The 12,368-nt window shown below is 40.5% G+C and overlaps 2 protein-coding genes across 2 annotated transcripts; both read left to right on the top strand.

Annotated features, from left to right (window-relative positions):
- Nucleotides 1–99: 99 nt before the first annotated feature.
- On the top strand, nt 100–3,760 carry cdpf1 (cysteine rich DPF motif domain containing 1). The gene is made up of 4 exons (XM_061668301.1): nt 100–256; nt 442–553; nt 1,702–2,996; nt 3,678–3,760. Exons 1-3 carry the CDS (start codon nt 111–113, stop codon nt 1,810–1,812), a joined length of 369 nt encoding a protein of 122 aa, XP_061524285.1. The 5' UTR covers nt 100–110; the 3' UTR covers nt 1,813–2,996; nt 3,678–3,760.
- Nucleotides 3,013–5,696, top strand: LOC133397425 (cyclin-dependent kinase inhibitor 1B-like). Its single transcript, XM_061668300.1, has 3 exons — nt 3,013–4,037; nt 4,237–4,364; nt 4,566–5,696. The coding sequence occupies exons 1-2, from the start codon at nt 3,659–3,661 to the stop codon at nt 4,341–4,343; spliced, it is 486 nt and encodes a 161-aa protein (XP_061524284.1). The 5' UTR covers nt 3,013–3,658; the 3' UTR covers nt 4,344–4,364; nt 4,566–5,696.
- The last annotated feature ends 6,672 nt before the right edge of the window (nt 5,697–12,368 follow it).

Raw genomic sequence — 12,368 nt, 5'->3', positions numbered from 1 at the left:
CTGTGAAAATTAATAGATATAAGAAATTAAATTTAGGCCAATTTGAAATAATTGGGTGTGATTTATCCCCGGTGCGCTAGGTGGCGACATGTGATTGAAGCCAAATCAAAATGACCTCCTGCTGTTTGTTAGCTGGCAAAACAATGGAAGAGAGTACACGCCAACATCGCCAAAAGACATTTACATGCCAGTCGTGTGGTTTAAATTGTCCTTATACTTCCTACGGACAGAAACCACCAAACACCAGAGCCATTGTGTAAGTAGAGAACGAAGCAGAAGCCGTAGCAGCGTTCTGTGTGGGGCTAGCTATGCTAACGCGGTTAGCTACTACAAAACCCTTCACACGACTTCCCACTTTTTCACCCCCACCATTTTCCCGCTATTCGTATAACTTTTATGGACACGGCATGCATCTAATTTCATTTATTTGTCGTTGTTCAGGTTGCTGGAGGAGTGCTATGTGACGAAAGACCCATTCAGTCCGGAGAAGGACAAGTTCCTCGTTTTGGGTTCCAAGTGCAGCTTGTGTGGAATGACTGTATGTGTTGGCTCGGTAAGAATTCGGTTGAATTCCATAAACATGGCGCCCTTCTGATATGAACTCAAAGTTACGAGTGTGTCGTTAAATTTTACTTGGGGTGAGAATCAATCCACTGAACCAGAAATAAAATTCACTTTCAGTCGTCTCCGCAATTGAAACAACCCAAGGCAAAAGCAGACATATCGTATTAGTAATCATATTTTTAAAAAGGTGAAAACATATTAAACAGCTACAAACAACTATACACGTTTTTGGGGCACAGAGTGACAAATGGAAAAATTAAATGTACTTCCAGTAGATGGCAGAGAAGGTACAATACATTGGTGTATTTGTTGCCATACATTAGACTGAATGAGTCAAGCTTTGCTTTCAATTAAACAGACCCAGATATCACACTATCAATTTGTGACTAAATTGAAACGAGATCATCCTTTTTTTTTTTTTTTTTTTTTTTTTTTTTTGGTTAAGTGGTACCTTGGGATACAAGTGACCCGATTGCAGAAACTGGATTACCTTAAGAACAGCCTGCTCGTTGAGTGCTAACATGAAATGAAAGCCATTGACATGCAAAGGGGTAGTATTGGTAGCTGCTGTTTTACAACTTTTTAAGCCGTGGATAGTTGAATATGACAATATTTTCGACTGCTATTTTTCCATAATACAAAAAAAAAAAAAAAAAACGTTTTCTGAGGCGGAGGCTAGCACAGATGAATGGAATTTCCTTTAATTTCATTGGGGAAAGATTATGTATTTTAAGTTGTGAATGTGGTCACTGAACAAAATAAACTTGTATCTCAGGGCACCACTGTATTTATCATTTTTGTGACATTTTCGTTCAGTGGTGTGCCATTGTTTTTTTTCCCCCCCATGTAAAATGGGCGCCATCCCCCAATAAAGGTTGGGAAGCAGATTGTGCTCCAACTTCTGTGTTTGTGTGTGGTTTTAATAGTTTGCCCTTACGACTCGGTAATCATGTGGTGCAGCGCACGTGTGCTGAGGGAGCGTTGCGAAATCAATTAAAGCTACTTTTGCACACCCAAATGCCCCCCCCCCCCCCCACCCCCCCCGGCCCCTGCCCACTCCTCACCCCGGTTCACTGTGACCTGTCACGTTTACTGTAAACTGTAACACACACTCACTCGCTGACTCTCCACTGGCAGGACTGCAGTCTGTTCTACACCAAGAGGTTCTGCCTGCGCTGCGTCAACAAGAACCTGGAACTATTTCCCCGCCAGGTCCGGACGGAGCTGGCCAAGAAGCCGTCGCGATAGGTTTTATATATATATATATATATATATATATATTTTTTTTTACCAAAACATAGCATGGGACACTTCAGCACCGCCACCATCTAATGAAACATACGAAAGCGGTCCACTTGTATTCATAGGCTTTCAGGTTTATTATTGTGAACTGTACTTCATAATAATTTCAAATATTTTGTCCTCCTCACATTACTGAATAAGAAGAACCAAAATACTGACTCGTTCAGGCGATTGTTGCTCATTGTTGACTTCTGTGGATTCACACAGCTGTTCACTTGTGCTCATGCCGTAAAGATATTTATGAACGAACATTTGAACTCGTATTGTGGCTTTCTTCAACCTCTGCGCGCCCGTCACAAGATGTTTTGACTTCCAAGGCTGCAACGGGAAAGTTGAAGTCGAGGCATAACACAAGCCCTGCTGCAAATCTATTGGTACAATGTAGCAAATGGACACCTCGCTGTGTTTTTGTTTGTTTGTTTGTTTTAACTGTTTCACTGTTTACCACAGTTGACGGCGAGCCAACGATGACAAAACCGCTGTTACTTTTCTCTTACTTTCGTGACAGCGACGCCTCTAATCTGCGCTGAGTGGATTTGCCGAGATTTAATCAATTTTTTTTTTTTTTTTTATAGTACGCCGCAATTGGATCAAGCAGCGCTAACTTGTGAGCATGTCTACAATCAGATGATGCTTGCGATAGTACTACGCGTCCCTACTATCCGGCTTATGTTTTATCTATTAATTGCAAACAGCTTTTAAAGTCTAGTATTTATGAGTGCGCTATTTTGTTTTGTGTACCTTTTGTTTTGTGTGCAGTTTGTGTACATCACACTGGACATTTTGTTTGTACATCTTTATTGTATTTGCTTTTATTTTGACTTGTTTTGCTCTGCTGTCTGCAGCCAAGTTGGCATTGCAAGAGAGAATCTCTTCTCAATTGGCACACCTGTAAAAAATAAATAAATAAATAAAATAAAATAAGCTCCATAAACTAAAATGTATATCTTTGTTCGGGTGACAAAGTGTCAGTCGAACATTGCAGCTCAAGGAAGATTTATGTTGTGCAAGTGCTTGCCAAAAGATGGCAGCAAAGGACTACTTTTGTCTAGATGACGTGACACAACTTACTTGAACAGTTCTTTTGCACCAAGATGGCGCCCTGATTCGAGCAGACAAACAGCTCTTAGGTGAGTTTTCCAGCGAAAAACGGGCAGGGGGGACGGGACGCAAATGCCGAACTGGGAAAATGTGGGCGTCGACTTGACTGATCTGAATCTGAATTATTGCCGTTTCCCTGTGGCCTTGAGCATGAAAGCAACTTGATCGGATGCTGTGACATCATTTCCCCCCGCCAGTCACTTTGTCGAAGAAGATCATCATCGGGCTTTTTTTTTTTTGGGGGTGGGGGGGGCAATATAAAGAGCCAAATAAGAGCTGCGGTATGGATGGAGTGGAAGTATTCATTCGGCAGTTGTCTTGTTGTTGACTCGATCCAGTGTTCCTTTCTCGCTTAGTGGGCGGCGCGAGCAAGCGCGCAGACCAATGAATGGCCTCCTCTGTTTAAATAGTCCATGTCGACTCGCCTTCTCACTGCTCACTCGAACGCCATGTTGGCTCTTACGACTTGACTCGTGCGTATCTGTGTGCATGTGCGTTTGCAGCTTTCCGACCAACTTGACAGGAGCGCTTTTTTTTTTTTTTTTTTTTTTTTGGAACCCCCGTGGCTTTTCTGTGGATTTTTTGGGGGACTGTTTGTGCATGGCGCACTGGAGTACGCGCGCCGCATTCCCGTTGTGATTCTGCAAGGAATACTATTTTGGGGATTTGAGCGTTTTTTGTTTTGTGTCATATGTGCAACAAAATGTCAGACGTGCGCCTTTCCAACGCGAGTCCGCCGCTGGAGAGGGTCGACGCGCGGCAGCAGGACGTCGTCCGACCCCCGGTGTGCAGGAACCTCTTCGGCACACCTGACCGAGAGGAGATACGTGCCCGCTTGACGGCCACCCTCCGGGATGACGTCCGCTCGTTCGCGGACCACTACAACTTCGACCTGGACGGCGAGGGGCCGCTCCCGGGTGGAGACTTTAAGTGGACGGAGGACCGGGACGCGCCGGAGTTCTACTCCCGGCCGCCGCACAGGAGGCAGGAGCCGCGGGCGGAGGACTCCGGGGAGGGTTCTCGGGGCCAAAACAGAGACTCTTCGAATAAAAGATCGTCGGATGCTACAGGTGACGACAACAGCGCACCCGCACCCGCTCCCCCAAACCCAAAACAAGCACACGCCCTCTCGAAGCATCTTTGCGGACCTCGCATTTCCTGCTTTTTGCCAAACTCCGCTTTTGTTTTTTGGCGAGGACGTGCAGCTTCGCGCAGCGACACTAATCACTCCTCCTCGTGACGACTTTTTGTTTTGTTTTCTACCGCCAGGTTTGTCGCGCGAGTGCCCGACGAAGAGGACACACTCCGGGGGAGACGACGACGACGACGCCGAGCCGCCCCGTGGCGCTGGAGGTCCGGCGCCGCAAGTCCCGTAAACAGAGGCTGAAGCCAGCTCGGTGCGTGTCATTGAACGCACCACAAGCCCTTTTATTATCACCGATGTCACTTTTCAGTATTACTAGTATTATTATCGGTGTGTGTGTGTGTGTGTTGCATCTATCAGACTAGAAAGTGTTTCTTGTCATTGCGGATACAACTAAAGTATTATTACTTCTCGCTTCATGGTGCATTCATGTGCTTTCTTGCTTCTTTTGCAGGCTGCATCATCGGGAAGAACCCTCAGCAGACCCCAATAGGAAGGCAATAGAGGCTGCACAAGCACTGAAATATGTACACTATCAAGTTTTGGCACTCTTATTAATGTTGTTTTTTTAATTATTCTTAAATGGCCTCAGAAGCAGCAGACAATGTAGCAAGAAGTGTGCAAATTGATTATCATCCCCTGACCCTCCATTTTCTGTTCTTACTACCTATGTGCGTGTTTTCTTTCTTTTTTTTTTAAATATATGTAGCACATAAAAAGCGTTCTGCTTTTCATGCCTGTGTCTTTGAATAAGTGTGAATTTTGACACGGGGGGGGAGTTGCAGTGCAATTTCCACCCTAAAAAAGTTTTTTTTTTTATTTGTTGTTTGTTTTCCAAGTGGTCATTAATGTATCATTATTATTCAGGTATTCCACTTTTTTTTGTTAAATGCAGATTTCAACAAGTCAGGGTTGCATGGAAACTTAAATATATTTTGTTTTTATTATTATTATTATTATTATTATTATTATTACGGCTTGGTGTCCCAGCGTTTTGGCTTGCTGCACTGGCAAGTTTCCATTTTACCTGGGACTAGCCACAAAACAACGTTTACATGGTCTCATTTTTTTGCCCCCTTTATTTTATTATTATTAAAAAACTATCAGGGTTTTGCCAAAGTGTGTGCCTTTTTTGGCTGAGCAATATTTGACCAAATTTCACAGTATTTGCTGATAATCATAAGAATGTATATGTATATATATATATATATATATTATATATATATACATATATGTTTGGTTTATTCTGCAGCCCATTGTGTTTAACTGTGGTGTCCAGATTAAAAAAAAAAAATCATTGCGCTACTTATGCAAATATGTGAAATTCATGTGGAACATGTAATTGCACTATTATTAAAAGTTTTTGTGGAGTAGGCAGAAAAACAAACTTGCACTGCCTCAGTGAGGGTGTAAACTCTGAAGTGTACCTGTGTGCCTTAAAAAAAAAACACTGAAAAATTAACTTATTTATGTTTCTTGTGTGTGCGCGTGTGTGGTTGGTTGTATGGCTTATCCAAAGCAACGTTTTTTGTAAATATGTTTTAATCATTGTTTTTAAAAGATAAATAAACTGTTGCAAAACTAAGCCTATAATGTTGTATTATTTGTCCTCCCACAGTCAATTTATGATGCCAATTTTTTTTTCCACAGGCACACTATAAGCGGTCTAACCACAAATCGAAGCTCAATGATATGCAGTGGGATCTTATTTGCACTACAGTGTAACCTCACACGCACTTGGCAACAACTGCGTGATAGTGAGTGAGCACAAATGACCGTGAAAAAAAAATAAAAATAAAAAATGCAGCCCAGCCCTGTCCTCATGTGGGGCAGAAAAGCTTCAGTGTAGGCATGTGAGCTGCAGAAGGAGGAAAGAGAACTGGCTTGCAGAGCAGCCAATCAGAGCAGAGAACACAAAAGCAGACCACTTGGGCGGCAGCCAATCAGAGAGCCGGGGGGCGGGAGCTCGGAATTGTACAGGCTGTTCTTTTCATGAAAGACACGTACGCTGCAATTAGTTTCATTGGCTGCCTCTCTCCTGCTGATATCAGTGTGGAGGAGTCAAAAAACAACGTGTGTGTATGAGCTATTCTTGTATTAGTCACCTCTTCTGTGTCTGCTGAGGCCATTACTCCGCAGTAAGTTTAAAAGAAGAATAATAATAACAACAACAGACATTGCAACACACGTCACCGTCGCTCGAGTACAAATCTGCGAAGTCAGAAGGGGGACACACACAAGTGATTCAATACTTTAATCGCGAATGTTTTTTATCGTTCGGTCCTATCTCAGCCAATCAGATTCTTACCTGCTCCAGCTGTTCTTCATCAATGCAATTAGTGTGTGTTCTTTCAGCCTCTTTAAATAATATCCTTCACCAAGTGTGTGTGTGTGTGTTTTTTTTTTTTTTTTACTCCTTAGTTCTTTTGTATTTTTAAGTATAAAATGTCTGTGTTAAAGCCCCTAAAAAATTTGCACCACAAATGTTGGAAATAATGTTATTTTTTCATGTTTTGGATCATTTTCTTGAACAGATGCCTATTTCCACTCGAGAGGGACAAAGTACATAATTAACCTGTGTATCCACTTTTTGTGACATTTTTGTGGTGGTGTACCTTGAGATGTATATTTTTTTCTAAAGTAAAAATATGTGCCTTGTCTCAATCAAGGTTGAGAAATGCTGCATTAGTGTACCTAATCCAGAGACTTTTAGGCTACAACATTGATGTCTAGTACATCTTTTCCATCTTTTTTTTGGTTTGTTTCGCTATTATGATTATCTTCCGGCCATGTCACGAAAAGCTTTTACATTAGTGAAGTTAATGTGCGGTAATTGTTGCTCCAGATAACGAACGAGGGCCATAAAACGTTGAAGGCTACGAATAGATATTCACCAGAAGGCCTATAAAACAATGAGCTCACTTCTTGGCCATCTTTACCAAGGAGGAAGGCAGGGTGAAGATATTCCTTTTAGAATTTGTTTTCGTGTGGAAATACAACTTCCCCAAGCAAGCTGATATTAATTAACCCGTTCTTCCGCGTCATTTTTGCCTTGAAGTCACACGATCATGAATGCAGAGGTCTTTTAATTTTAGCGTGCTGCTAAAAGTGACCATTTGGCCAGATCTTTTTGCGGCGCAGCATGTAAACAAACAAATCTGCCAATGTGAGCTTTTGACACAGTTTTGGCTCTGTGAGCTCACACTCTTCTGGCCAGCGTAACCTTTTCAGAAAAGAAAAAAACTGAGACATTAAATGTGAAAATGCTATTTTGGGGGTTGGCGGACTGTGTTTTACACTCCTGAAATAGCATAAAAAGTACACGGATAGCTCAAAACAGACATTAGGAATGTTTTTAAGAATGTTGTTACCATGGAAAAGCCACCTAAAGAACAAAACAAACATTCTGATTTTTAACATCTCGTTTAAAAAACCTGAAAGACGAGGCATGTATGTTCCGACTGCTCTTCTAGTGTGTGCGTGTAGTGTTCTCAAATGACCAATCCCCCCCCCCCCCTACACACACACACACACACACACACACACACACATGTAATGATGTCTGTTGTAGTACCAGGACTGACCTGTGAGAGGCAGCATTGTGCCGCAGGCCATCCTGTGTGCCCGAAAAAACAGAAGAAGAAAGAGCAGGAGAACAAGCCAAACTCGGTGTTGACCATATACATCAGGATTTGCTATCATTAATGTTAAACATGTTTAACATTCACAATTGTCGCTCTAACCGATTTCCAAGCAGATCGGAGAAGAACCTCCATTGAAAAAGGGCGTAAAAATGCTCAATTCTGGCCTGATTATCGGAATGTGTGTACTCGACTTTAACCGATTTAAAAATGTGAGCGTCCCACCACATGGGGAGGAAAAAAATCTTCAGGTCGTTTCACGGACCATCATATGGACACCACACACATAAGAGTTGAACAGATTTAACATTTACGACTGTGAGCAGATCGGGGAGGCAAAAATATGACTCTTAACACACTCCACACCACATGATAATCACCAGGATAATCTTTCCAGATGTCGGTCCTTTGCTGACTTTGATCGCGACTGAGGGAAAATGCTCAAATTTGGCCTTTTTATCGTTACGTGTACGAAGTTTTAATAGATTTTTCGTTGATGACCACACACATAAGGGTTTCCTTTTGTGAATACTGAACAGGTTTAACATTTACGATTGTCGGCCCAAACAAATTCTGAGCAGATCAAGGAGGAAAAATCATACCACGGGATTATCGTCGGGACGATCTTTTCGAGACATCCGACAATCGGGCCTTTGCGGACTTGAATAATGCTCGAATTTGGCGCCATTGTGTACGCGTATAGCCGCTCGAGTTCTTTTAGCTGCAATGTCCTCCTGATTGTTTTTTATGTTTTTAATTAGGAGTGCAGAGTTGGCGATTTTAGAGGAGGCGCCGCTCACGCTAATAACCCCAGGCCATAACCCTTCCCTGAACGTGCGTTTGCACTCGTCGCCTAGATACGTGCGGCAGTGTGTCACCTCAACAACTTATTAACCAAGTTCCAAAAAAAAGGCGAAACTTTTGGGAACGGATTGATCTTTGAACAGTTGACCCACACACTCCTCACCCCCCGAGTCAGCGGGCTTAAGGCCAGTGACTAATGTTTGACCCGAAGACAGACGGGCGGCTACAGGAAGTATCGGCGTTGGCGGCGGGGTCGCAGCCAGGTCAAAGCAAAGCGCGCCAATATGTCTGATGGGCGCGAGCGAACGGGTGAGTCGAGGGAGGAGCGCTGAAATGTCAACATGAGAAAGTGAGCGGCAGACACAACGCTTGGAGGGAAAGTATTGGGACAGCTGGCTATTATTACACCAATAGGAAGTAAACCTTGATTCAAATATGGAGCTGGGTCTCCTTTTCCACTCTTCTTGGGAAACTTTCTTCCAATAGAGTGGCACAACGAGTTTTCAGTGTTTTTTGGTTTTTGTTTTGTTGCTTGTTATTTTACTTTGATTATGTTAATATTTAATTTACATTTTTCAACCCATAAATGTCAGTTTCATAATAAATTAAGACGTGTGTCTCAATACTTTCTGTTTACTTATTTTTTTGCTATTAATTAATTTTATTATACTTTTTCAATATATATTTTTTTCACATTATGTTTTTATGTTTTCGTGGTGTAATGATTCATTCATTTCATCGACGTATGAATTTATATTGCCACGATCCAACTGGATTGATCTGTGCTCGGCAATTTAGACTCCCGGACGTAAATATATCGATTTTAATCGTTTTATAAGGTAATCAATCGATTGTATCAATCACTATTAATGCTATTTTCTTCTTCGTAAGTCTCTTTTCTTCTTCGTTTCCTTTTCTACGCCCCATATCTAGTCAATCGTTTCAGTAGGGCCCCTAGTGGTTTTACGAGACACCACAATTTGTGCGCGTGTGTTTTTTTTTTTTGTTTTTTTTTTTTTAAAGCACTTTTTTGAAGTTTAAGACGTCCGTCTGTCTGGTGGATGGCAGATGAGAAGGAGGCTAGCGAGGAATTATAAATAAGGATACCTCAGTGTGACTTGTGGCAAGTCGCTGTGCATTTTGAAGCCTCTCAAATTGGTTAGTTTAGCTTAGCTCGCTAGCCGCTAACAACAACAGGAAGGGAAATTCGGGCAAACGAGAGGAGAACCAGCGACCATGTCAACTACTGGACGCTGTTTTGGGGTCACGTTTGTGCTACAACAGCAGGTTTGGTAATTTATTTTGCTCTCTGTGTATTATTAACACTATTCCTAAAAGTCTTTCCTCATGAAAAACTCAGTGCAGAGCCATTACTATTTAACCCTTTAGAACAGGGATTCTCAAACTTTCGGTCCAACTAGGAACTCCTTACAGTGGAAATGTTTTCCCCCCAATGACCCCATCATAAATGTAACACCAAATAAACATCTATTTTCTTGGAAAAAAACTGGCACAACAACTAAACTCATAGCTGAAATAATATAAATAACAGTAAGTTGCAGTTTCCCCCTTTGTTTTATTGCAAAGCAATACAATTTGTATTAAGCAGATTCATAGTCCTCAGAAAACACATGCAGTACAGTACACAATAAGACACGTGAAAGGAAAGTACATCAGGAAAATCTTGAGATTTCATGGCCATAATTAATCTGACCGCATTCCCGTACAAGAAATTACACTTGCTGCATGCAGGTATTTATTTCAGTCACGTGAGATGGATTTTTGGCTAAAAAGTTACTGAATCGATTTCCAGCCTCTCAATCGTTTCGATCGTATCGTTCTAAATGAACCGAATATCGTCCTTGAATTGAATCGTCAACCACGAATCGTGCTACGGATCAAAATGTAGCAAAAAAGGAATCGTTACACCCCTAGTTTGAATCATTAAATGTCCTAGTATGTTATGTTTTTAATTTATTTTTGACTATTTTTAATTAGCTGCTTTTTTCTAATTATTTTAATAATTTTTGTGTTAAGTTTAAATCAATAAATGCCCTAGTGTATTGAATTGCAAATTTGTTCTTTTTTATTATTTTAATAAAAAATATTTTTTTCCAATTATTCTTTTATAATTCCTTATGTTCAAACAAATAAATGTCCAACTATATTTTGTATTTTTAATACATCTGGGGGGTATTTTCTGTATTTCTTGCAATATTCTAATAATTTAAATATTTTTCCAATATTGTTTTTGTTTGTTATATTAAAATGATGTTTAAATCAATAAATATCCCTGTGTACTACTGTATTTTAGAATATTGTTTTATACTTTATTTCTTGATATTCTAATTATTTGAATATATTTTTCACGATTTCTTTTATTTATTGTTGTGCGCTACTTTTCTATTCCCTTTAGTACCCCCCCCCCACCCTACATAATTCTATTTGTTATGTTAAGTTCATTGTTGATGCTGATGATGACTGATGACGTTGATGTTAATGTTAGTTGTTGTCAATATTAATTTTAATACCAGTTGTTAATTTTAATACCAAGTGTTGTGGTGTGAGCTAAATGTGATTCAGACGGAGCGAACTAGCCAGAGGACGACACGTCTTTTTTTTCCTCATCATCCACACAAGCACGCACACAACACACAAACAGTTTTTTTTTTCTTCTTTTTTTTAAATGAAAACTGATAAATCCACCAACATGACTTCGCTACCGCCCACAGTGTCTATACACTGAGCTTCTCACACACACGGCCTCACATAAGAACCACTCACTTTTTGGTTGGGGGCGAGTTTAGAGTGAAAAAGGGACAGCTAATACTGCTCAATGTATCAAAACTTCACTTCCAGTGGCACATTCATAGATTGCCATACCTTTATACATACTGTACCTACAGTTCATTGAGTCACTTTTAACTTTAAACCTACATCATGTAAAAGTACATTTTATTTTATTTTATTGCAAAATGAGGCCAGAGAAAAGATTTTTTTCCCCACAGATCATTTTACTATTGTAGTACTATCAGGTTAATACTGACAGTTTTAAAGGGGAACGGAACCCCTAGTTATTTATTTATTTATTTTTATTTTATTTGTAAGAATGCTTTGTATGTACCACCACCACTGGTCTAACACGGTATTCTGATTAATATCAGGTTTGTGGAACAAGAATTAAACAGATTAATACATCCATTTTCATCCATCTCAGGGGGCCGCCATGTTACTAAGGGAAAAAAAATTGTAGTAGTTATGATAGTTACGCTCGGTAGTTTGAACCTAAACTTGCTCAAATTTTGTCAAATTTTGTCATGTCATCAAACCATAGTTATGCTTATGCGAGTAGTAGAAAGTTACACGAGTTAGTTTGAACGCAAACTTCATAAAATTCTGTTCAAACCATCACTGTCATCAACCCGCAGTTATGCTAGTAGCAGTTATGCTAGTTAGGCAAGCTACTTTGAACCCCAACACGCTAAAATTCAACAGAGGGCAGTATTGCCCAACATGGCGGCAACCTTAGATGGAAGAAAATTGAGGAATTAATCTGTTTAAATCTTCTATGAACGCAATATTAATCAGAATACTGTGTTTAAACTCGTGGGGGCACATGCCATGAATTCCTGCGGGGAAAAAAAACCCCCAAAAAGTTTAGTACCCCTTTAATAAGTATGACAAAAAAGTGATTTGTAAAAGAAACAAACTGCAAACTTCCCCTTTAATAGCCATGGATGAGAGCGTGATCCTGTATTTGCCATAATAAAAGTTTGTAAAAACAAAAAAAAAGTGACTGAAATCCCAACACC

Source organism: Phycodurus eques, chromosome 22 (assembly GCF_024500275.1).
Source record: "Phycodurus eques isolate BA_2022a chromosome 22, UOR_Pequ_1.1, whole genome shotgun sequence".
NCBI lineage: Eukaryota > Metazoa > Chordata > Actinopteri > Syngnathiformes > Syngnathidae > Phycodurus > Phycodurus eques.
Note: the sequence above shows the minus strand (reverse complement) of the source record. Positions and strands in the feature narration are given on the sequence as shown.